The 25,483-nt window shown below is 49.6% G+C and overlaps 1 protein-coding gene and 1 long non-coding RNA gene across 5 annotated transcripts; one reads left to right on the top strand and one right to left on the bottom strand.

Moving 5' to 3' along the window:
• Positions 1-183: 183 nt before the first annotated feature.
• LOC121141362 lies at positions 184-5,277 on the top strand. Of its 2 annotated transcripts, none has more exons than XR_005878254.1 (2): positions 184-392; positions 2,623-5,277. It is a non-coding gene; the product is annotated as an uncharacterized LOC121141362 (long non-coding RNA). The 2 variants fall into 2 exon arrangements; XR_005878255.1 differs by having other exon boundaries at positions 2,477-5,277.
• Trpv2 (transient receptor potential cation channel subfamily V member 2) lies at positions 2,790-24,753 on the bottom strand. Of its 3 annotated transcripts, none has more exons than XM_021225795.2 (15): positions 24,323-24,753; positions 21,410-21,701; positions 18,658-18,791; positions 16,710-17,000; positions 15,519-15,817; positions 11,909-12,082; positions 11,502-11,657; positions 10,831-10,929; positions 10,303-10,373; positions 9,506-9,671; positions 8,068-8,134; positions 6,781-7,109; positions 5,715-5,842; positions 4,840-4,910; positions 2,790-2,986 (listed from the first exon to the last, which is right to left on the bottom strand). In XM_021225795.2, exons 2-15 carry the CDS (start codon positions 21,595-21,597, stop codon positions 2,898-2,900), a joined length of 2,262 nt encoding a protein of 753 aa, XP_021081454.1. In that variant the 5' UTR covers positions 21,598-21,701; positions 24,323-24,753; the 3' UTR covers positions 2,790-2,897. The 3 variants fall into 3 exon arrangements, with proteins under 3 accessions (XP_021081454.1, XP_012966872.1, XP_021081455.1); XM_013111418.3 differs by having other exon boundaries at positions 24,316-24,751; XM_021225796.2 differs by lacking the exon at positions 24,323-24,753 and adding an exon at positions 24,150-24,281.
• Positions 24,754-25,483: the final 730 nt, after the last annotated feature.

Genomic DNA, 25,483 nt, shown 5'->3' with positions numbered 1-25,483 from the left:
AGAGACTGCGAGCCGTGTGCGCCCCACTCTTAAGGGTCTGGAATAGACCACTTCTCACGCAATGGAGGGTGAGAATGGCAAAGGCTCATGGGAGCTCCTGGCGCTCAGCCCGCCTCGCTACGCAAGACTCCCCCGTGCTGTTGAGTGAGTGGTCTCCACCGCCCCAGGACTTCTGGGTAACGAAGAGCGCCGCGCGTTTCAGTGCGCCTGCGCCAAGGCTTAAGCGCGGCTTTGCTTCCGTTCTCTGCGCGACCACCTTTTACCCGGTGGTCTTCGGAGAATTCTCAGTCCTTTGTAAACTCGTGTGAAGTTTGAAAGGGTGAAGTTAGATTTTATAGCGCAGACCGGAAATCACAATTGCTTCAGGGTCTGAGTCCAGTCTGGGCAATCTGGTGAGCCTTGTCTCAAATGAAAAGGAGAGTCGGGCGAGAGGGGAGAAAGAAGGCCCCAAGTAATCTAGCTGGGTAGTGAAGAGCCAGTGTAAGCATGCATTTAATCCTCAGGACCTGGGAATAGAGAGTAAAACATTGGCTCGCCTCAGATATCACACCCAAAACTGCATTCAGAGACAATAATGCTTTAATGATTCGGGCCGTTCTGCGCCCCATTTCTGTCTCAATACTATGCAGACAACCCTCATCACATTCCTTAGAGAATTATAGTCAAGAGGAAGTCTTATTTGATGTATTTTTCATTGTCCCTTACCCTTTATGCTTCTGACTTTTGCTTCAGACTTAAACCTCTTGGGCAATAGAAAACTGATACTATCCCATTAGCATATGAGCATGTTCGGGTGTCTCTTTTTTTTTTTTTTTTTTTTTTGGTTTTTCGAGACAAGGTTTCTCTGTAGCTTTGGAGGCTGTCCTGGAACTCACTCTGTAGACCAGGCTGGCCTCGAACTCACAAAGATCCGCCTGCCTCTGCCTCCCGAGTGCTGGGATTAAAGGCGTGCGCCACCAACGCCCGGCTTCGGGTGTCTCTTAGGGGTTGAGGACGTAACAAACATGAAGTTCTTAGTTCCACCCCCCAGTACTAGGGTATTGTGGCAAACTCTCAAATTCTGGGGTTGTGGAGGCAGCAGAATCAGAAGTTTTAGGTCTTTTTCAGCTACACAGAGAGTTTGAGGCCGGGATTACATGAGCCTGTAATCCTAGCCCTCAGGAGACTAGAGTAAGGTTCTTGTGTGTTCAAAACCAATCTGGCTATATATGAGATGCCAGTTCCATCCAGCAACACACATATCTGTGCTTGCATATACTTCATATGCAGTTTTGACAGAAGAGAACTGTCAGGTAGTCATGAAACAGTAATTTAAAAAGTGGTCCAGGAAATAAACCTAGAATTTTAGTGCACAGAAGGAAGTCTCAATTCAAAGGGAATAAGATTGTTTATTTTGGGCCGGGCATTGGTGGCGCACGCCTTTAATCCCAGCACTCGGGAGGCAGAGGCCAGCCTGGTCTACAGAGTGAGTTCCAGGACAGCCTCCAAAGCCACAGAGAAACCCTGTCTCGAAAAACCAAAAAAAAAAAAAAAAAAAATTGTTTATTTTGGAGCCAAATATGAGCGACCCCAGGCAGTTTCAGGTCTCCCCAAATACCATGTTCCATTTTGGAGGAAGTTTTATAAGTTTTTTTAAGTTACTGAACAAGTCATTTGTAAGGGACCACAATTAGCAAGTTACAGCAGTAGGTTTCAGGTGCTGTCCAGTGACCTTCACTTTGGGGTTTGTGGAAACTAATGGTCTGCTAAGAATGGTAGCGTAAGGTTTTATTTTTATTTCATTTATTATTTATTATGTATACAGTGTTCTGTCTGCACGTATGCCTGCAGGCCAGAAAAGGGTACCACAACTCATTGTAGATGGTTGTGAGCCACCATGTGGTTTCTGGGAATTGAACTCGGGACCTCTGGAAGAGCAGCCGGTGCTTTTTTTTTTTTTTTTGGTTTTTTCGAGACAGGGTTTCTCCGTGGCTTTGGAGGTTGTCCTCGAACTCACAGAGATCCACCTGCCTCTGCCTCCGGAGTGCTGGGATTAAAGGCGTGCGCCACCAACGCCCGACAGTGTAAGGTTTTGATAGCCACAAGGATGTTAAATCAGACACAGCAGGGCAGGGGTTCCAAGAGATCAAATATAGCCCAAGAAAATTTGGCTGTGGTTTGAAAGACAATTACAAACAAGTCATTTGGCCTTGAATGTTTAATACAGGTGCAGCTCCCACCTTGCTGTCTTCCTTCTGGGAGTTTCAAATTACAGAAACATCTAGCAAATGCCAAGTGAAACAGTCAAATGTGAGGCCCTTCAGGTTTCATGAATGATTAAGAGAAAGGCCTTTTCGTCAAATTCCCCTGAAAGCAAAAGGTGTTTGGAGTGGGGTGGGGGAGAACCTGGAAATCATGGGCAAAAACATGCAAGGCTGAGGATACTTCTCTCAGGCCTTCAGAGTTCAGAGGTAACTTGCTTGTCTTATGTCTCAAGAGGGTCCTTCTGGCTTCCCTGCAGAGAATGGTGAGGAGAGGTGAGAAACTGAGGCCCAGGGGGTGGGAAAGCTACAACCCAGATTGTAATGGAGACTTAGTCATCCTAGAGGTGAGAAAGTGACTTCATTCGTACCCAACCCTCAGCCTGCCATGTGGAAGAGGACAGTGCTGGAGCTGAGGTGTGACCAGCCAGTGAAGGTTTCTGAGCAGACTAGCCCCAGAGCCTGGTGGGCACCTAGAGATACATACGGATATTACCAGGTACAAGGGCCCCCATAATTTTATTCAAATAATACTTCTAGACCACTTAGTTACACAAAAAAATATATTTCCACCAAATTCAGTAATCTCAGAGCCAGCAGGTGTGGCTGGGGAGATCCCCCATTTGGTCCTGCCAGCCTGCTGCAGCATCTGGGCCATCAGTGAGACTGGAGGACCTGGAGGGGCAGATGGTCCTCCTCGGAGGCACTGCTCTTCTCAGGTTTAGAGGCTGGGTTCTTCTCATTACCTGTAATGGAGTAAGGAACACTGTGGCCTTGCCTTTGGCATATCCCTGGCAGTAAGTGCCAAGGAAACAAGAAAAGGCCACAACCATGAAGGCCCACCACGTTCTGGGTATAACAGCCAATCTTGGAGCTCCATCTCCCTGCTTTCCTCCTCCGACAAGAATCTGTGACCCCCTTCCATGGGCCATTCAGGAGTCTCACCACAGAACTCAAAAGCCCCCAGAGCTGACGGGCTCTGTCAGAGATCAGAACACCTGAGACACACTAAAGAGCAGGAGAGAAGTGGGTCAGGAACTCGGGGAGCTCGGAGGAGAGAGGAGACCCTTCTTTAGAGTTGGGGGTGGACAGGGACACCCTGGGGAGAGGAGAGGACAGAGACAGAGGAGTGTCAAGGAAGCAAAGAACCAAGAGAATCACAGCACGAATGGCTACCATGTTGACTGAACTCTGAGGAATGGGTAGGACAACAGCTCTGGGACTGTGACCCTTCAGGGGCTGTGTAGTGTGGGCCCTGTGAAGTCCTTGTCTGCATTAGCTAGGATGGAGTGGGACAGGCCTGAAGCAGAAAGTTTGTCTGAAGGTTAGGGTGCATCCTGAGACACCTTGTAGTGGGCACAGAAGTGAAACTGTAAGGAGATGCCTGAGAGGCCAAGGGCATCGGCATCAGAAAGGAGAGATGGGCAGAGAGCCCCCATCTGGGTGTTAAGGGTGAAGCTGCATACATGCTACCTGCTAGGGCAACCCCAAATCTGTTTGCAGTCAGGCTGGCGGCCAGCCTGCAGCAGAGTTTGGGATGGGGATTTGGGTATGGAATACCTGGACCTGATTGGGGGGAGGAGAGCAAAATGACTCATTATCCTGGCATTGTAAGAATAGGTAGAGAAAGTGGAAAGGAAGCCTTGGTGTAGGGAAGGAGGTGGGAAATCAGTAAGCTTTGGAGCAGCAAGATGCCAGGAGCCTCCTTGTAACAGGTCACACTCACCTTGGGTGGGCATTAGGGAGAAAGCGGGGGCATTTGGCAGGAGACATTTGGTAGGAAAGAGAAGGGAAACGAGAGAACCCCTGAAAGCTGTGGAGATGTTGGTTTTAGTGGAGGCAGAGAGGTGGAGACAGGAAGGGTTCTTACTATGCTAGAACAGAAAGGCCAAATGTCACAGAGACTTACAGGAAGTGACTATTTATTTATTTATTTATTTATTTTTTGGTATTGAGAGACAGGCTTTCTCTGTGTAATAGTTCTGGCTGTCTGGGAACTCGCCTTGTAGACCAGGCTGTCCTCAAACTCACAGAGATTCACCTGGCTCTGCCTCCCCAGTGCTGGGATTAAAGGCGTGCGCCACCACCTGGCAGGAAGTGACTTCTACTGTGGGGCTCAGGGGGGCGGTGCTTATGTAGTGGCAGAAATCTCAGGTCAGGTAGGCTGACCTGTCAAGCAAAGCCGTGGCCCAGGGAGATGCTGCCTCTGCTGTGAGCCAGGATAGGATGGAGGACTTGGGGGGAACATACTCCCTAACTTCTTCCCTTGCTGGAAACCAAATCCAGCCCAAGCCTGGACAAAGGGTGCAGCTGATAACCAGGGCAGGGAGAGAAGACAGCAAAGAGGCCAGAGTGAGACAGAAGGGAAGAGCATACTCTGAGCTGAGAATCTTTCCCTAGACAGGCCAACAGGCAGGCTTGCCATAGAGAGGGACTAAGGCACCAACCCCTGCAGGAGGAGCAAGTGTGAGCACAGCTGCAAATCAGCCAAACAGGGCTCTGAGTCCCACCCTGGACTCTCAAAGGCTGTGTTGCCAGCAAACACACAGTGCATGCTCACAAGACCCAGGGCAAGGGCACTAGCCCCAAGGCTACTCACCAGCCCCTGAAGGATCCTCAGACAAGGTGGGGAGCGTTTTCTCCCATGCAGTCCAGTTCACTTCCTCTACCCTGCGGTTGACAAAACAGCCCCAAAGTTCAGAGAAGCTAGCAAGCTTTGCCCCTGGGAGGAATCATCTCCTTTCTCCCAATAGACTGTACAGATAATGAGGAACATGTTTTTTTGTTTCTGCCCCTCCCTAACAAGGTACTGGTCCACCCATCCCACAAGTACTGATCCTGTGACTCTTGGATTACAGCCCCTGAAGCCAGGTGTCCACGTGGAAGAGGCACCCTTCTTCCCAATGATTCTCAGTGTCTGGGTTACCCAGAGCAACCAGAGCAAGGGAGTGGGGTCAGGTGTATCTTTGTGCGGCAAGTTCTAAGCTCTTTTGTGGCTGCTCATCACAAATAAAGCCCTCATTTTCTCCCTTGCTCAGCTGCTGCCTGTAAAGGTGTATGCTATGACTGGACATTTGTTAACACATTTCCTTTGTTGGCAATTGAGAGGGAACATTGAAAAGCTTGGTTTCCAAGGAAGGGGATATAGCTCCAAGATCAGACTAGAAGAACTAGGGATGAGGGTAACCATAGTGACCCCAGAATATTGGCTTCTTGGCATGAGAGGAAGTCAGGAGTCACCAAGGAGGGACCCTAAGTTTATACCACTGGGATGGCAAAGCTAGACAAGTTAAAACACAGGCAGTGACCGCAGTGTCAGGAGTGGGGTCTGTGTGTCTCTTAGATCCAGCATCCCTGACCTTACCCATCCAGATGGAGTATCCTGGCACTCCTTACCACACCTGATTCCTGCAGCCATCAGGAGGCTATCCTGGGCTATCCCTGCTCCCACCGTGCCCCGCCCACTTAGCTCACCTGAAGCACCAGCGCTCATCAGGCACACCGTCCCACCTGGTGCCGACTTTCAGCCTCCTCCCCGATCGGTGCTGCTTCCTCCTGCACCACCAGTAACCATTCTCCATCTCCAAGACAGAGATGGCTTTCTGGGGACAAAGGACACACCAAACAAGGCACTCTGAGACCCTGCCTGGAGGATGAAGCACCAAGAGCAAGGGGGAAAGATGCCCTCACAGAACTTAAGCACGTGAACTGGGATCTAGCTTGCATGCTATATCTGGTTTCCTGTGGGGCACGAGGTTCCAATCCTCTCAGAATCTCAGTTTCCCCATCTGTAAACTAAGGGAAAGACACCTCAGTGGTGTTTATGGTAGACACATAAGGAGTGGTCATAGTGGCTTTCTTAAGCACTTCAGCCTCCAGACCACACCCCTCTCTCATGTGCATGCCCCCTCACACACGTGCCAGGGCATCCCAGACCCCGATGGTGCTGGCACTTGAGGCTCAAGGAGGAAATGGCCCAAGGACAGCAACAATGTAGCAGTAGAGTCCAACCTCCAGGCTCTCCCTGGCCAACACCTAAACAGCTAATGGTTCTGTAATCAAGTCAGACACTGGTAATGCCTCTGTGTGGGGGTCATATCAGAGCTCCCCAATCTTTCTCCCCACCTCCCACATCAATCTATATTTTACATATGTGGAGCTCAGGAGGGTCCTTTGCCTTGTTCTCCACAGGGCTTGTACCAGTAAGAGGCATTCCAGACACGCTTGCTATTTAGGCAGGGTAACTCACACCTGAGGCAGGGGAGTTGCTGTGAGTTGGAGGCCAGTCAGTGATATGTAGTGAGACCGTCTCAATAATAATGCCAATGGATCATGGTAACTGACTCAATGAACACCTACTATGTGCCAGGCACTGTCCTGGACACTTCATATTCCTGAGCTCATAAGATCCTCACAACAACCATATGAAGGAATGAATGGCTACAAATCTGGTTAGTTCTGCTGGACTGAGCCCACATAACTGGGTGCTGGACCCTCAGCAGGGTCCCGAGGGTGAGAGGGGGCGCCTCACTGGCAGTACCTGCAGCTTCCAGATGCTCCAGCTGTCATTGGCAACGTTGTTGACAGTCTCGTTCATGAGGGCAATGAGCATGTTAAGCAGTAGAACATAGGTGAGAAGGACGTAGGCTAACAGTAACAGCAGCACCACCCCACGAAAGCGCAGCTGTTCCTGGAAGGCCAGCTCACCCATCCCAATGGTGAACTTGAAGAGCTCTAGTGAGGCATCCAGAATGCCACCGTATGGTGCTGCCTCCTCTTCCTGGCCCACCATGGGCTGCTCTGTCACTGCGGTGTTGTTATCGGCAGGGGCTTTGGGGCTTTGGGCCTCCCGGCTCAAGCTCACTAGGGCTGTAGGTAAGTGAGAGGGGAATCTCAGTCTGGGAGACAACCAGGCAGGCTGAGGGGATGGAGGGAGAAAAAAGGGGTATTTGGACTAGGGAGATGGCTCAGGGGGTAAAGGTGCTTGTGCTGTAGGCATAAGAACTTGTGATTGACTCTCTAGCACCCATGCAAAAAGCTGGGCATAGGACTGGCAAAATGGTTCATCATGTTTGGGTGTTTGCCTCCAAATCTGATGACCTGAATTTGATCCCCAGGTCCCACTTGATGGAAGGAAAAAAACCACCTCCCCATAAGTTGTCTTCTGACACACACACACACACACACACACACACACACACAGAGAAAATAATTAATTAAAATTTTCAAAGCCACAGCTGGGTGGCACAGCACTTCAGAGGCAGAAGCAAGTGAATCTCTGTGAGTTCAAGGCCAGTCTGATCTACAGAGTGAGTTCTAGGACAGCCAAAAATCCACGGAGAAACCCTGTCTCTAAAAATAAAGAAAAGAGCCGGGTGGTGGTGGCGCATGCCTTTAGTCCCAGCACTCAGAAGGCAGAGGCAGGTGGATCTCTGTGAGTTCGAAACCAGCCTGGTCTACAAGAGCTAGTTCCAGGACAGCCTCCAAAACAATACAGAGAAACCCTGTCTTGAAAAACCAAAAAAAGAAAAAGGAAAAAAAAAAGTAAAGCCATGTGTGGCTATAACCCCAACATTGCAGGGCAGAGACAGGCAGATAGATCCCTAGAGCTCACTGACCATGTTAGTCAAAAACCAGTACGCTTCCAGTTCAGTAAGAGATGCTGTCTCAAGGCAACAAGACAGACAACAATAGCAGAAGACACTGCTCAGGTCTCTCTGCTCAGGTCTCTCTGCGTGCATGCACCAGAGTTCATGGACCCATATTCACACATGTGCATGCACTACACATGAACACACACACACTCAAGTTTTAAAAGAGCCTTTACCTACAGCGAAGCCAAAAAGGAAGACTAAGTAGACCAGCAGGAATCGGAGCAGGTCTCGCAGAATGACCTGGAACACACAAGCCCATGGGAAAGACTGGGTGAATGGTCCACAGTTTACCAACCCTACACCCCGTAAGTTGGGTCCCTTTGTGCACACACCGCTCCCACGGACTGTATGTGCACAAACACAGGTCATTCTGAGCAGTGGGAGCTTCTAAAAGAATCTGCCTCCAGCTCAGATGAAAGTGGGAGAAAGTGCTTGCCCGCAGGCATATGAGTAAGACTTTGATCCTATCTATGGAGCCTCTCCAGCCCCTATTTTACCCGAAAGTTAAAGCCCTGCCCGGGCACCCACCGGCTACCTACTCCCTACCCCACACTTGGCCTCCTTGGCATTGCAGTCTCCTGGCTGTCTCAAGCACTCTACACCTCTTCTGGCTCTTTGCCTCCACTTTTATTGTTCCCTCTGAAGAGGATCTTCCTCCTCCACTCTGAGGTGGCTGACTCATTCTTCCAGGTCACCATTAATGGACTGTGTGAGCCATCTCAGTGGTAGAGTGCTTGCCTAATTTGTATGAGGATCTGGATCCCATCTTCTACACTGCATTAAAAAAAAAAACTTAAAAACAACTCCCAACTCCCTCTTCAGCTGGGCGATGTGGTACATGCCTTTAATTCCAGCACTTGGGAGGCAGAAGCAGGTGGCTTCTCTGTGAGTTCAGGGCCAACCTGGTCTACAGAGTAAGTTCTAGGACAGGCTCCAAAGCAATACAGAGAAACCCTGTCTTGAAAAACCAAAACCAAACAAACAAGCCTCTTCAGAAGGGTTCTATGCACCATCCTCTCTAAGGTACCATTCACTCTGCCATTCTCTACAGTACTGTCTGTGTGTTTCCTCTGGGGGGCTTTGTAGTCAGCAAAATCCTGGACTGGTTTATTGTCTTGTTTGTTCGCAATTTCTTTCCCCACACTGGAACATCAGCTCCAAAAGAGGGAGGACTCGTCTGTTTTGCTCACTGCTGTGTTCCCAACACTTAGAACAGAACCAGGACCACAGGGAGCACTCCTAAACACTTGTGAAATAAATGGGTGCAGACCGATGTAAATGTCCCCATGTCCCAAAGCTCAGATGAATGGGTAAGTGCATATGAATATTATCTGCTCCTTTATGAAGGATGCACATGTTCCTATGTGGACAGCTGCCAACAAATGTGTGTGTATGCATCTGCATATGCATGAAGGCATCCAGGTACATGCACACCCACACCTGCAATAATGTTGGGCAAGTGTCTGGGTAAACGACTCATGGGCAAATAGCTCATGTTTTCTTCTGCTCAGGTTAGCTGTAGAGGATAGCTCCCGCCTCATGAGGCCCAAAGGAACCCACAGGGAGGCGGTGTCCAGGTCTCCCTAGTCTGGCTGCACCCCCATCTCTCACCTTCTGGATCATGACACTGTAGATGCCCGTGTGCTGGAAGCCACGTGTATAGTAAAGCAGATTTAGCCAGCCCAACACCAGGGACCACACGAGCAGGGGTAGGTACCATTCAGTCTCCACGAAACGCAGCACCTGGGACAGCACCGTGAGCAGAGCCTGGAGAAGGCTGGGTGGGGACAAGATCTGGCTCAATTTCCAGGCCACTAGGTAATATCCACCACTCACTGCCTCCACCACCTCAGATAGACTCCATCTGTCTAGAGCTGGACCAATCATAGCCTGATCTCCATCCTGGGCAAGTTACTTATGCTCTGAGCTTCCTACTTGCAATAGTGACACCTGAATCAAAGAATGTCTTAAAAAACTGAGACTACTCAAAAAAAAAAAAAAAAGCCAGGCAGTGGTGGCCTTTAACCCCAGCACTTGGGAGGCAGAGGGGGGCGGATCTCTGTGAGTTTGAGACCAGCATGGTCTTCAAGAGCTAGTTCCAGGACAGCCTCCAAAGCCTCAGAGAAACCCTGCCTCCAAAAAAAAAAAAAAAGAAAAGAAAAGAAAAGAAAAGAAAAAGAAAAACAATTGAGACTACATGGAAAGGGACTCTACAAAAATGGGGACGTAAAAAGGCCCAAGCAAGCTGGCCAGGAGCCAGGATTCCCAGGCCTGGCACACACTCCCATCCTCGAACCCTAGAACAACTTGGAGCTCTGGGTCCTGGCCTCCACAATCAGCTTAGTGCTCTCTGCCACACCTGCCACACCCAGACCTCAAAATATGGGAAAGGAGTGAGACCGACGTACAACAGGACTTCAAAGTAGCTGTCTATGAATGAGATCCAGATGAACAGGCGACGGCGCCAAAAGTACCACAGCTGTGGGAGAGAGAGAGGTCAGAGAGTGTGAAACTTGTTCTTCAGTTCTAAGTGCAGCCAGGCGGCCCCTGTGGTCTGGATTGCACCTCCCCCACTTGCTTCTAGCTATGAGAACCTGGCTCATACCACCTCATGGGCTAAAACTGTAGCCTCCCCTGACCTCCATATGTAGCTTGTGCTGGGTAGTTTTATGTCAACTTGAGAGGAGGGAATCCCAACTCAGAAAATGCCTCCGTAAGACGGAGCAAGCCTGCGGGACACTTCCTTAATTAGTGATTGATGGAGGAAGGCCCAGTCCACTGTGGATTGAGCCACCCTTGGGCTGATGGCCCTGGCCTGTGTGGGAATTTGTTTCCCCAGCAGTGAAGACAGCATAGTTTACTCCCTGTAAAGTCCTGGTTTGCCTCGTGGTTGACTGGGAGCTACATAGGGTGGAGAAATAGGAAGGAGGCCTTACCTGGCCCAGTAAGAGGTAAACACCCCCAAGCAGAATCAGAATGTGGCCCAGCAGCAGCATGGATTCCCCAAAAGTCGCTTTTGATGAGGGAATGGCTGGCTGAAGAGACAAACACTCTCATAAGGCCTAGAGTCTTGGGTCCCATCCTTGACAGCTAGCTGTCCAAGAGCCCCAAGTGAGAGGATTCTGAGCCTGCACTATGGAGAGGCAGGCCACTGAGCATCAGAGAGAACATGGGCTCTGAGAAAGGGCCCTTAGAAGCATATGATATAGCAGTCATTAGTATTGGGTTTACAGCCATATTTTCTCTACCACTGAGAGCTTTTATTACCTTAGGTATACTTAACCTTTCTGTGCCTCTCTCTTACCTCTGTAGTAAACTGAGAATGGCAGTCCTTCATCCCAAGGCTCGATGTGAGCAGACAAGTTACTTTAACACATGCTGACCACTTAGACTATAGACTCACATCTGGCAAGCATTCAGTAAGAATTCACTGTCATTGCTCCCGTTACCCTAGGGGACTGTCTCCAGAAGAGCTCTGGGTATATCCCTCAAGCTGCCTAAGCCTCAGGGTCATCTTTGGTAGGATGGGCTGGTGTCTCCTTGCCCCTTCTCACTCCAGGGTTACGTCATGCAGGTGTGCCCCAGGACAACCCCACCTAGCTCTTGCCTTCTCCAGGGAAGGCTGGTAGTAGGCAACAATGGTGAAGATGAGCATGTAGACCAAGTAACAGGCGAAGTTGAAGAAGAATCTTGGGATGAGCCGTTCCCATTTCTCCTGCAGGAGCTTGTTCAGTGGCTCTAAAACCACCATGCGGTGCCGGTGCTGGGGTGGGAAAGGGAGAACCATGTAGGAAGGACACAGCTGGGTAGATGGTATGAAAAGCACACATTGCATGGCAGGCTCCCTGCGAGGGCCGAGGGAAGCGGAGAGGAGCAGCTGGGGAGCAGGTCCCCAGGCCCAGGACCCCTGAAAGGTTCTTTCCGCATGCATCCATTCCCAAGCTTGTAGTATGCAGCGAAGGGAGGCTTGCCCTTTGCCAGCGTCTCCAGGCAGACCAACACCCATGGACTTACCGGGCTCCTGCAATGAAAGGCGATGATTTCCAGCACCGAGTTCTTTTCGCAGTTGTCCACAGAGGACAGGTCATACAGTGATACCCGGACAGGACCGTAGCACCACTCGGTGAACTTTCGGGAAAGGGGCTGGTATAGTCCTGAGAACTCCCGCTGCAGAATGTGCCTGAAAATCTGCAGGGCAGTCACATAACTCACCTGCTAGTCACCCTCCCTGCACTAATGTTGTGCCAGGGCTGGGCAACACCGTGAGCCCCTGTAAAGCACATAGGTTCTCACATGTTTCGGCTCTTAAAAATGCCCAACCAAGAATGAACTGTCAGGGTTACATTCCTTTTTATGCCCAGGCTGACAGGCAGCGTGGCTTTCTTCCCCGTCCTGCCCCATGGATTTCTTTCCTGAGTCCCTCAGATAGCATAGAGATCCCAGCTGGGGACTTGAGGTCACTTGAAATCAGAGTCTACCAGTTATGCACATGTGTGCACTTCTGTGGTCAGGGTGCAGACACTGAACAGGTTAGAAAGGGTCTCTACACCAAAACAGGTTAAGAAGTCTTTGATTTTACACATGAGGAATGAGGACAAGGAGGGTGCAGATTGGGGAGCAACTTACATAGGCCATAGAGCTGTGCATTTTTTATTTTTTAAGGATTTATTTATTTATTATGTATACAGTGTTCTGCCAGTATGTATGCCTGCAGGCGAGAAGAGGACACCAGATCCCATTACAGGTGGTTGTGAGCCCCCATGTGGTTGCTGGGATTGAACTCAGGTCCTCTGGAAGAGCAGCCAGTGCTCTCAACCTCTGAGCCATCTCTCCAGCCCTAGAGCTATGCCTTTAGAGGATTTTTGTTTATTTGTTTATTTTAATATGTGTATGGGTGTTTCACCTGCATGCACCACATATGTGCAGCACCCACGGAGGACAGAAGAGGGTATCTGATCCCCTGGGACTGGAGTTACAGCATGATATATATATACAATACAAGCTACATACTGTGATGGCTAATCTCAGCAGGATCTAGAAATGTCGAAGAGACAAACTCTGGGCATATATATATATATGTATGTATGTATGTATGTATGTATATATATATATATATATGAGTAATTATCTAGATTAGGTCAATAGAGATGGAAAGACACACATACCCTACATGTGGATGACACCTTCCCATGGCTGAACAGAAAGGAGAAAGTCATCTGCATACCAGCATTTCATCTCTCTCTGCTTCCTGACTGCAGACGAGACGTGACCCGCTGCCTCATGTTCCTGTTGTCATGCCTCCTGCCATAGTGGGCAGTACCCTCAAAGTGTGGGCCAAACAAACCCTTCCTTCCTTAAGTGGCTTTTGTCAGGTATTTTGTATAGCACCATGGAAAGTACCTAATATACATATGTAGCAAGTATATAAAATGCAATACAAGCCGGGCGTTGTTAGCTCACGCCTTTAATCCCAGCACTCGGGAGGCAGAGGCAGGCGGATCTCTGTGAGTTTGAGGTCAGCCTGGTCTACAGAGTGAGTTCCAGGACAGCCTCAAAAGCCACAGAGAAACCTTGTCTCGAAAAACCAAAAAAAAAATAATAAAATGCAATATTGGTGCTGGAGGGATGGTTCAGTGGTTAAGAACACTGGCTGCTCCTCTATAGGACCCAGGTTCAAGTCCCACTACCCACATTGCAGCTCACAACTATCCCAGAGGCACTGACATGCTCTTCTGGCCTCCAAAGGCACCAAGCAGGCATGTGGTGCACAGATATCCATGCAGGCTAAATACTCATGCATGTAAAAATAAATAATTTTAGAACAATGTTTATTATATATGATTATATACATATTACTTATATAATCTTGTATTAATAGGAAAACCAAGGAATTTAAAGGAAAAGATTACACCTGTAAACATAAAGGTTCTATTTGGTTTGGTTACTCACACAGGGACTAACTATATTTCCAAGACAGGTCTTAAACTCTTAGGTTCAGCCTCCCAGGTAGCTGAGACTATAGGCAGCCATGTCAAACCACAAACATAAAAAAATGGGGCTGGAGAGATGGCTCAGAGGTTAAGAGCACTGACTGCTCTTCCAGAGGTCTTGAGTTCAATTCCCAGCAACCACATGGTAGCTGACAACCATCTACAATTCAATCTGGTGTATATGTAATAAATAAATAAAATCTAAAAAAAAAATGTAAAATCACAGAGAACAACAACAACAAAAAAAAAACTTACCACCCTTTTTCTTTTCTTTCTTTTTACTGATTAACTGATTGACTGATAGACACTTTTTTTTTTGAGACAGGTCTCACTTTGTAGCCCTGACTGTCTTGCAACTTGTTATATTGACTAAACTGACTTAAAATTCATAGAGAACCACCTGTCTCTTCCTCTTAAGTGATCTTTTTTTTTCAAGACAGGGTTTCTCTGTGACTTTGGAGGCTGTCCTGGAACTTGCTCTGTAGACCAGGCTGGCCTCGAACTCACAGAGATCTGCCAGCCTCACTCAAGGGTTAATACTATAACTGTCTCCTGGATGCTAGAGCCATTGCTCAGGGGTTAATAATATAACTGTCTCCCAGATGCTGGAGCCATCGCTCAGGGGTTAATACTATAACTGTCTCCCGGATGCTGGAGCCATCGCTCAGGGGTTAATACTATAGCTGTCTCCCGGATGCTGGAGCCATCGCTCAGGGGTTAATACTATAGCTGTCTCCCGGATGCTGGAGCCATCGCTCAGGGGTTAATACTATAGCTGTCTCCCGGATGCTGGAGCCATCACTCAGGGGTTAATACTATAGCTGTCTCCCGGATGCTGGAGCCATCGCTCAGGGGTTAATACTATAGCTGTCTCCCGGATGCTGGAGCCATCGCTCAGGGGTTAATACTATAACTGTCTCCCGGATGCTGGAGCCATCGCTCAGGGGTTAATACTATAGCTGTCTCCCGGATGCTGGAGCCATCGCTCAGGGGTTAATACTATAGCTGTCTCCCGGATGCTGGAGCCATCGCTCAGGGGTTAATACTATAACTGTCTCCCGGATGCTGGAGCCATCGCTCAGGGGTTAATACTATAACTGTCTCCCGGATGCTGGAGCCATCACTCAGGGGTTAATACTATAGCTGTCTCCCGGATGCTGGAGCCATCACTCAGGGGTTACGAGCACTCATTGCTTCTGCAGAAGATCCAGGTTCAGTTCCTAGCACCCGCATGTCAGTTTACAGTCATCTGTAACCGCACCCTCTTTTTGGCCTCCACAGGCATCAGGCATTCTCCCAGTGCACATAAGTTCATACAAGCAAAATAGTTATACACATAAAATTAAAATAATCGTTTTTTAAAACATTGTTTCTTGGGAAGAGGCAGTCATTTTGATCATGTGACCCTTCCAGGTACCAATGAATAGTTTGAAATCTGTGATCTCACAGATGGCCCCGTTTAAGCTCAGTTAAACAAGACCAAGAAAAAAGAACTGAAGGTGAGAAAGGGGACGAGGTTGATAGGAAAGGGGGGAGATAAGGAAGGGCCCAGGGTGAGAGGGACCAGACTGCATTATATACATACATGAATTGTCTGCCCGAGCCCTGCTGTAGCCGAGAGAGGCAGTACTCACCTCAATTTTGCCTTCCTTGGCGGCTAGCTTCAGGGGTGTGAGGCCTTGATGGTTGCAGATATCCTCAAGCTGCACAGTGGGGCAGAGGCGGGCCCCCACTTGGAGAAGCCCATCGTACATGTGGATCACCAGCGCACTGTTCTCAGGCGAGTTATCTGCGATCATGACCAGAGCATGCAGGACTGTGTTGCCCAGGGAGTCAGTGGCCTCCAGGCTGGCAGGCTGGTGCGGGTTCTCCAGGAGGTAGGTCACCACGTCCCACTGCTTGGTGCATGCAGCCAGAGAAAGAGGTAGCTCGCCTGTGGACCAAGACGGCAGCCTGAGCTCTGCTTCCTCCTCACCACTCTTCCTCAGGCAGAAGGCCAGGCCCCCCTCAAGCAGACCAGGAAGAGTAAGAGGCCGACACCCAGATGTCCCTCCCCCTGCCTCTTGCATTCTTCTTTGACAGTCAACTCACTACCCTTTAAGGCAAATTCTTCTTGATCAAGTTCCTTTTCATTTGGTGGGTTCTGTTTTGTTTTGGTGGTGGTGGTAGTGGGTCAGGTCTTCTTGTTGTTACTGTTTTTGTTTTTTTTGAGGACGAAGGATGTTAAAAATGGAGCCCAGGGAGATGGGGCATAGCTCATTTAATAAAGCGACTGCCACAGTGGGATGTGGTGTCGTCTTTAACCCCAGCACTCGGGAGGCAGAGGCAGGCAGATCTCTGTGAGTTCAAGGCCAGCCTGGTCTACAAAGCAAGTTCCAGGACAGCCAAGGAGAGGGGGGGGACAAAACAAAACCACCAAAGAGAGAGATAAAGGCACCTGAAAACAACTTCTGGCCTCCACACTCACTGGATCACACATGAACAAGTATTAACATACACACATAACTTTAAAAAGTTGAACCCAGGGCCTTCTGCATGCCAAGCACATGTTCCTCCTCTGAGTTACACCCTGAGTCTGCCCACTCAGTTTTAGCACAATCCAGTTCTTGCAGCCTATTCTCTCCCCAATTTGGATTTGGCTACATGCTGAGTTTCCCTGGCTAAAAGGGGTCTAAGCATTCTCTAAACAAGTTGTAATTTAATTAGTCTGGTTAGAAGCAGGCAGACTGGGGTTCAGTGCCAGCTCTGCCAACCTTTAACCATGTGATCTTGGACAAAGCTTTACCCACTCTGTGCCTCAGTGAATCTAAGGAAAGTTCCCTCACCAAAATAGAAGCAAGTCCCTGAGTGCTTTTGGAAGAAGCGGCCACAGGCTCGGACGTGGACATTTGCTCCGTTCTCTACCAGCAGCTTCACGCACGGCAGACTCCTCTTCTCTATGGCAATATGCAGCGCACTGTGGCCTTGGTAGAACTCATCGGTGCACTGAGCATTGACCAGGGGCTGAGGATTGCCAGAATCCTTGTCAATCTGCAGCAGCGGCAGGATGCAGGCATTGACCCCGTCCTGAAGGTTCAGCACAGCCTTCATCAGGCACGTCTTCCCTGTGGAGCCCTCTGCAAAGAGAGAGGGGAAGGCACAGGCAATGCTCAGACTCAGCAAGGCTGGAACATCTGCCAGTTCGTACAGCAAACCTACGCTGCAGAGTACCCCATGGGAGGATATAAAAAGATCACTGCTATATGCAACTGGTGGGAATACAACTCGGCTGCGAGATATTAAGGCTCCAGAGTACTGGTATTTAAATACCACCAGACCTGACTACAATTTCTGCCTTAGCACCAAGTTTCTAAGGCATAATTCATTATATGTGTAATATTATCTGTGTGGGGTTTTGGTGGTGGTGGTGGTGAGCTGTGTGTGTTGTTTTGTTTTGATGCATTGATGCTGGGTCTATTTTTTTTTTAGATTTATTTATTTGGTTGCTGGGAATTGAACTCAGGACTTCTAGAAGACCAACTAGTGTTCTTAACCACTGTGCCATCTCTCCAGCCCCTGATGCAGGGTCTTACTTTGTAGTTCTGGCTGGCCTCAAACTTACAGAGACCCACCTGTCTCTGCCCCACAAGTACCGGGATTTAAGGCATGAGCCACCGCACCTGATCTGTGACATTCATATGAATATCCAGGGCCGAGCTGAGGACATTGAGTGTGAGCTCCAGTACCACATAAAGCCAGTCGTGGTAGCACTTGGTAAGTGGAGGTCAGATCGGGGATCAATGTCATCCTCAACTACATGGCTGAGATCAGCTTGGGCTATATGAGTCCCATATTAAAAAAAAAATCAGTGCAGAATTTGCAATTGGCTCCCTCAGTTAATGGCTCTGACTCCTTCAGCAAACGAATGTGGCCTTTTTTAACCTGTTTTCCTTTTTGATAAAAGGAGGTACTCAAAGGTTATTATAAAAACTTAAGGGAATAACATAAACAAAGTACTTAGCACAGAGGGCCAAGAACGTAGCAAGTTGAGGTCTCCGGCTACAGTCTGACCAGTCATATATAGGCCCTGTTTGATTAAATGATGGTCAGTCTGCACCAAGGAGACCACCTGCACCATGAAGCTAGGTGTGGCAACACATGCCTTGAAGCATGCAAGAGACTAAGTCAAGGCTAGCCTGAGCTACATAGTGAAACCCCCCCCATCTCAACAACCAAATAAATGAATAAGATGTGTCCAGCAGAGAGAGGAGTAAATTATTGCATATGGCAATACTTTATGTAGTTAATCTTCTGGACAAATCTTAAAAGATGCCAAGGCATTAGCAGTGGCCCGGGATGACAGACTGTTTTTTTCTTGGCATTACATATTTCTTTACCATTTGAATTTTCTAGAGTACACATTGTCCCTCTTGTTTTTTGAGATAGGGTTTCTCTGTGTAGCCCTGGCTGTCCTGGAACTCATTCTGTAGAGTTCAGGTAGAGATCTGCCTGCCTCTGCCTCCCAAGTGCTGGGATTAAAGGCGTGCACCACCAACGCCCAGCCCAAGTGCTTATTTTATAGTGCATGCAGTCCCATGAAGGCTAGAAAAGGGCATGGGATCTCCAGGAACTGCTTTTATAGATGGTTGTTAGCTTCCACGTGGGTGCTGGGAATTGAACCCGGGTCCTCTGGAAGAACAGTCGGTGCTCTCAACCACTGAACCATCTCTCCAGTCCCAAGAACAGCTGCCTCTCTGATCCTGAGCACAAAGGACACCAAAGGCAAGGGGCTACCTGTGTACGCAGAGTCAGTGAGGTACTTGCTGGTCCGGCACAGGTATTCTTGCAGTCCAGCCAGCTCCTCAGGGACACCCCGAGAGACCACACTGAAGAGTCGGTCACGGTCAAACCTGTTTGGGTCCTGCTGGCTGTGGAAAATGTGTTTTGTGACTCACGTTGGAGAAAGATAACAATCCCTCCTGCACGAAGCGTCCTCATGCATGGAAGCATTGCTAGTACTCCTATAGCACTGCACCTCAGGTTACACAGGAATGCTTTTGCAGGCTTCTCTCTCCTAGGGCCCCAAAAGCTCAGAGATCCAGGTGAGGAGAAGAAACCCACAGGGTCATTAATCTGCTGCAATACTGTGGCTCTACTCATCTCAGGCAATTTTCAGCATCGAGTGCATCATCTTTCAAAAGACTGTTATCCCAGAGGAGTTATTTCAGCCCCACACCTTACAGTAGCCCTTGAACATTTGTATGGGTCTGGGCAGGGTTGTATGAGGTGCCTGCAAACTAAAGCCTGCATGCATCACTGATTTTGAAGATGGAATGGAGACAGGAGTTCAGGTATATCTCAGCAGTAAAGTGCTTGCCTGATTGGCATATGGCCCTCGGTTCATCATCCAGCCCTACAGGCAGCGAGTCACCCTTTTCTCCATTAGGCAAACAAGTAAAGCACCTTACCTAAAGTCAAACAGTGGAGAACTGGAGTGCCATGGGGGCTGCTCATCTCTAAACCCCAAGAGAGGGTCTCAGCTGGGCAAGCAAGATGTTTCCCAGAGATAGACTATCATGTCCACCCAGCACTGAATATCATATGCTGACATGGTTTTACTGAGAAATCACCCTTCTGGGAAATCTCTTCCATAGAGCCCAGAAGAGGCCTCCTGTGGCTCATGAGACACACTGGGTTTGTCTTGTGATGGGGACAGTTGCTTAGTGAGATGGCCCCATCTCCTTCACAAGTCACTTAACCTCTCTTAACCTAGTTTACTCTTTGAAAAATGGAAATATTCAAGGGTTATTATAAGGACCAAGGAAATATCATCAAACAAAGTGATTAGCCTATACAGTGGGCCTGACATACAACCATATTGAGTCCCCAAATGAGGCTAGGCAACCCATTCCTAGGCCATGTCAGTATTCACAATGGCCTGCCTAACTTTGGGACCCCTGAAACTATGAAAAGAAGATATGAGGGAAGAGAGGTCAAACTAAGAAAAAACAGCTACTCACTCCATGATTTAGGGACTTTTTTTTTTTTTTTTTTGGTTTTTCTAGACAGGGTTTCTCTATTGTTTTGGAGGCTGTCCTGGAACTCACTCTGTAGACCAGGCTGGCCTCGAACTCACAGAGATCCACCTGCTTCTGCCTCCCGAGTGCTGGGCATTTAGGGACTCTTAGGTCCCAGTTTAACACGTTCAGAAAGCTGGGCATGGTAGCACATGCCCGTAATGCCACCACTCGTGAGACTCAAGCAGGAGGATCACCTCAAATTGGAGGCTAGCCTGGGCTATATAGCAAGTTCCTGCCTTAAACAAGAAAGCAAAGCCGGGTGTTGGTGGCGCACGCCTTTAGTCCCAGCACTCGGGAGGCAGAGGCAGGTGGATCTCTGTGAGTTCGAGGCCAGCCTGGTCTACAAGAGCTAGTTCCAGGACAGCCTCCAAAGCCACAGAGAAACCCTGTCTCGAAAAAACCAAAAAAAAAAAGAAAGCAAACAAACAAATCTCCAGTGGAATGAGCTGACCCAATAAGGACGGGTGACTCTGACGCATAGGGTGACTAATGGGGTCATCCACACTTGAAGCCATACAGCCATGGTACAGTTAGAGCCAGCCCTCACATCTGCGACACCACAGGTATGTGTCTGCATCATCTTAGGGGAGCCTCATTCGCCCAGTTAGCCACATGACCATGAAGGACCCTGTCACAGCCCTGTGGTCTGTCTGCTTGGAAAATACGGCCATTTGAACAGCGTTTCCTACCAACCGGGCAGGAATAGGGAAGCAAAGAATGCACAGGCAGGGGCTCCAGATGGGCATCACGGAGTCCACTCTGTCTCTGTTAGGCCAGCCACACTACTCCAAGTTGCCTCCCAGGCACCTGTCTGTGCCGTCATAAATCTGGCCACAGCTCTCTGGCACAAACAGCCTAGTGGACCAAGGCTGGTGGCCAAATCTCAGGGATGAGAAAGGAGAAATGGCTTTCCTGGCAGTCTTGCTGGCCCATAAAGATTCTGGGAAACCAGGTACATTTCCTTCCTTAGAAGCCTCCCCCCCCCCCATCACTGTCTGAACTGGTAGCAAGAACACAGGAAACACCAAACACAGATGACGATAAGCAGAATCCCACTGTCGTCAGTCATCGGGGTTGACATTGCCTGAGTGACTGTGTCAGCTTTGGGGCAAAGCAGAGATGCACTCAAGACATTTCCAGATGTCTCTGTCTCTCCTTGGATGCACTGTGGGGCCAGCCACCACCCCAGCTACCACAGGGACCATACCGGTGGGAGTCAAAACATAAACGTGAGGTTGATTGTCAGTTGCACACTTGGTACTGAATGAGAGTGTCCCTACCAAAAAGCATAATCTTGGCAGAAGGCCAAGTATGAGAAACTTCTGGAAGGAGTAACCCTAGGGGGTAGAATGTAGGACTTAGGAGCCAACATAGCTAGGCTATGAGGAACAGATACATGCTGGATTGGTCACTGAGTGACTCTGGAGTGCTGTGTGGGAGCCTCTCTTGTCCCTTCTCTATCTTACCTGGCGCCTCGTCCCTTCCGGTAGTTGAGATTCACTTTGATCTGAGGGGAGAAATTCCGGTCCTCCTCCTGGAACGGTGAGTTCATGGGGGCCGGCTCACGCTTTCCTTTGTTCACTTCAGCACTATCTTCTTGGTCTCCATCTGAAGTCTCCAGCCTAAAAGCTGGGGGACTGGAGGGTGACGTCATCCTAAGAAGGGGCCTATGCTCCTTACAGCTGGAACTTCTGTGGAGATGGCTCTGTCAAAGCGCCCTTCTCTCTCATACCTCAGGGGGGCAGAGTTGGCTGGGACCTGTTGAAGGTGAATTGAGAAGCTGAGAGTAGGAAGTGGGGCAGTAAATAGAGTGCTTGCTTATCATGCAATGCATGAGGGCCTGGCTTCTATCCCCAGCAAAGCCTAAGCCACCTGTAATCCTATGCAAGGCACTAGGGAGGTAGCTCAGGGGTTAAGAGCACTGGCTGCTCTTCCAGAGAACCAGGGTTCAAACCCCAGCACTACATGTTGGCTCTCAGCTCTCTGAAGCTCCAGTTCCAGAGGATCCAATATATGCTTCTGTCTTCCACAGGCACAAGGCCGCTGACATTCAAAAAAGAGGTAGGGGTGCCAGGTGGTAGTGGTACTCGCCTTTAATCCCAGCACTTGGGAAGCAGAGGCAGGTGGATCGCTGAGTTCCAGGCCAGCCCTGTCTACAAATCTAGTTCTAGGACAGCCAAGGACATAGAGAAACCCTGTGTTGGAAAAAAAAAAAAGTTGAGGCAAGAGGGTCAGAGTTCAAGGACATCCTCAGCTACAGAGAGTTTGAAGCTAGCCTGATATACTCTGTCTCAAAAAATAAGAGGAAGGAAAGAGGAAGGAGGAAGAAGGAAGGAAGGAAGGAAGAAAAAGGGATAAGGGGATAATTCAATCAGTAAAATGCTTGCCACAGAACCAGGAGGACCTGAACTTGGGTCCCCAGTCCCCACATAAAAAGCCAGGCACTGAGATATATTTTTAGTGTCAGTGAGGAAAAGCGGAGAGGCTCCCTGGGGCTCACTGGCCAGCCAGTCTAGCTGAATTCGTGAGTTGAATGATAGAACCTGGCTCAAACAGTGAAGTCCAGAGTGCTGAGGAAGAAATTCTGGCATCTCCACACATGCACACACACACCCATAAAAAAGAAAAAGAAAAGAAGCCGGGCGGTGGTGGCGCACGCCTTTAATCCCAGCACTCGGGAGGCAGAGGCAGGCGGATCTCTGAGTTGGAGGCCATCCTGGTCTACAAAGTGAGTTCCAGGAGAGCCTCCAAAACAATACAGAGAAACCCTGTCTCAAAAAACAAAAAAAAAAAAAAAAAAAAAGGAAAAGAAAAGAGGGAGCCATGCCTGGTGGTACATGCCTTTAAACCCAGCATTCAGGAGGCAGATGCAGCCAGATGTGCACAGTGAGTCCCAGGACAGCCAAGGCTACTTAATGAGACCCTGTCTCAAAAACAAACAAGGTAGGAGGTGGTGGCGCACGCCTTTAATTCCAGCACTAAGGAGGCAGAGGCAGGCGAATCTTTGAGAGTTCCAGGCCAACCTAAAGTGAGTTCCAGGACAGCCAGGACTACACAGAGAATCCCTGTCTCGAAAACCAAACCAAACCAAAAAAAAAAAAAAAAAAAAAAAAAAAAAAAAAGGAGGGGGTGGGGAGGTGCGAGCAGCTCCACAGTACAGTTAGCCCTACGGGAGGGAAAATGAGCCATGGAGGAGAAAGGCAGTGTCTGTCGTGAGGACGATGTGCTGGGAAGCGGGGACCTGACAAGGTTGTCACTTTGAGATTATCTCTCTGGAATTCATGAGCCTCTTTAGCTTCCCCCTTGGGAATTTCTGATATTTAAGAAACCTCAAAGCCTATTGGGGGTAAGAATGCTTGCGCTCACAACCTCACCCTTTCTCTACATTGCATCAAGCCCTGTGCGCAATGGTTCAAACAGATAAAACTTCAGTTGCTGAGCCGGCCAGGACAGGCCTCTTAACCCCTTACTGCAGAATTCTCCAGTCGGACCAATTGGCCTATCGTCTAAACCCCTCCTTTTGCTGAGAAAAGGGAAGCGAGCTTCCACCTTGCTTTATATCATGGTGTTCCTCTTCAGTTCTCGGGGCCCAATTACGTTTCCTGTCTGACTCATGTCTGAGGGCATCAGGTGCCACCTCTGCAGGGCCTTTAGACTGGTGAGCTCCACAGCCTTCCCACCTTAAGACTCCATGCTGAGTCTGGGGTTAGCTGACTGCTAACCCCCGTCAGAAAACTGCAACCACAGCCTCCGTCACGTGGCCAGTGCTGGGACCTAGTTAGAGCTGGGGAGCCTGTATTGCACAGGGTGCAGAAACGGAAGGAAAGAATCAGAGCCGGGTCAGGGGACAGAAGGGTGGGAGAAACGGGTAGGGAGCAGGTAGGTGGAAGGAAAGGACAGAAAAGAACAGGGCTAAGAAATAAAGTGGCGGCGTGGCCTGGCCCACTCTCAAATTGCCACAGGATCCCAGTACCCTCAGAGAATTGGGTGGGGCATTTTCCACAACATCCAGGGGACCTGACTGGCTACTGCCGCTAACATTTGTGACCCTCCACCTTTCTGCCCACATTAGGGCATGGCCATCCTCCTTTCGTGCAGCCTAGTGTCTGTCCACAAGCAAATCCTGGCCCATGATGCCCCTGACACCATTTTCACCCCACCCCACACCCCCAGCAGCAACAACTGTCTCCCTGGCTTCTTCCCTACCTCCTGGGATCCCCGTTCTGGCAGCAGAGGAAGAGGCCTGGAGGTCCAGGGAGCCAGAGCCCACGCAGACCCTTACTCCAGGATGGAGATGCACGGAGAGTCAGTCGTTCACTGTCGGACTCCAGACACAACCCCCCAGGACATCTCAAAATGCCAATCGACTTACCACGCACCCTGAAGCCAAGGCGTGGCGGCGGCAGACTGCGGGCCACCAGAATCACCAAGTCTAGCGGGGCTCCCCAGGAGCGGCAGCTGGGACTGAGAGAGGAAGTGCAGCCGGGAGGGGCGCGGCCCCGGCGCTAAGAGCCAAGGGTTGCGGGAACCTCGGTAGTCGGCTCCGAGCCCTCTCTGTGTTGTCCACCCTCAACCTGTTCGTCGCGCACAGTGGACAGTGCGGGTTTAACGCCGACCGGTCAAGGACCAGTGACTGGCCACCAGGCTTATCATCTGGACCACTGGCCACACCCTCTCTGGGGAGACAAGCCCTGCCCCTTCATCGGTGCACTTTCACACCCACTCATAGCCAGAGAAACCCCTGGGGCAATCAGAGGCAGTCCAAGGGTGCTGGGACCTTGGCTCGGGTGGGAGCTGGAATGGGTGTGGGGCTCGTGCCCCATTACACTGACCCTCACCCGCCTTGGTTCTTACCACCATGTGCCCCCCCAGCAGTCATGTGGTTCATAACTGGCTGACCTATAAACGAGGGAGAAAAGAGTGTGATAGCCCCAGGGAGAGAAGAGGTTCAGTCTAACTTTTTGTCCCAAAGAATGCAGCCCCACCCATCCAGCCATATTTCCATCTAGGGAGAGATTCCCTCCAGCGTCCTGACCCCAAGGATCCCCGAGGCTCCAGTTTCCGTTTATAAGGGCACTTCTAGAAGCAACCGATAGGTGGGGACAGAGAGGCCAACAGGAATGGTTGAAATTGTACAGCCTTGGTCCTGCCATGGAGAACAGAAACTAGCTCTCCCTCCCTCACCCCGCCCTCCCTCCGTCCCTCCCTCCCTCTCTGTCTCTCTTTCTCCTCCCCTGCCTCTCTCTAAGACCTCTGTCCTTGTTCCATGTCCAGAATTGTGTCTGATTGGTCCAAGCCACCAGTTTCTCTCCCCTGAGAAAGTTCCACCATCTCCAAATTTGTCTCTGTCTCACAACTCACCTTACATCAACTAAGGTAGCCTGCTAAAAATATAAACCAAGGGCCAGCATTTAGCTTAGTGGTGGAGCACTTAGTGGCATGTGTAAGGCCCTGGGTTTGAAGTGAGGGAAAACTAAATAACAATAAATAAATGAATGTCAAGTCAACCGACCCCTCTGCTCAAAGCCACTGTTTCATGG

Source organism: Mesocricetus auratus, unplaced genomic scaffold (assembly GCF_017639785.1).
Source record: "Mesocricetus auratus isolate SY011 unplaced genomic scaffold, BCM_Maur_2.0 Super-Scaffold_100007, whole genome shotgun sequence".
NCBI classification, from domain to species: Eukaryota; Metazoa; Chordata; class Mammalia; order Rodentia; family Cricetidae; genus Mesocricetus; species Mesocricetus auratus.
This window is presented reverse-complemented; position numbering and strand designations above follow the sequence as displayed.

Bases quoted from the DNA above. Each gene is read 5' to 3' on its own strand.
- Trpv2 (XM_021225795.2), bottom strand. From the start codon at position 21,597: ATGACGTCACCCTCCAGTCCCCCAGCTTTTAGGCTGGAGACTTCAGAT. The intron at 18,792-21,409 runs GTAAGATAGAGA...CATTTTCCACAG, and splicing joins CGGAAGGGACGAGGCGCCAG to CCAGCAGGACCCAAACAGGT. The intron at 15,818-16,709 runs GTGAGGGAACTT...CTTGGTCCACAG, and splicing joins AGGGACTTGCTTCTATTTTG to GCGAGCTACCTCTTTCTCTG.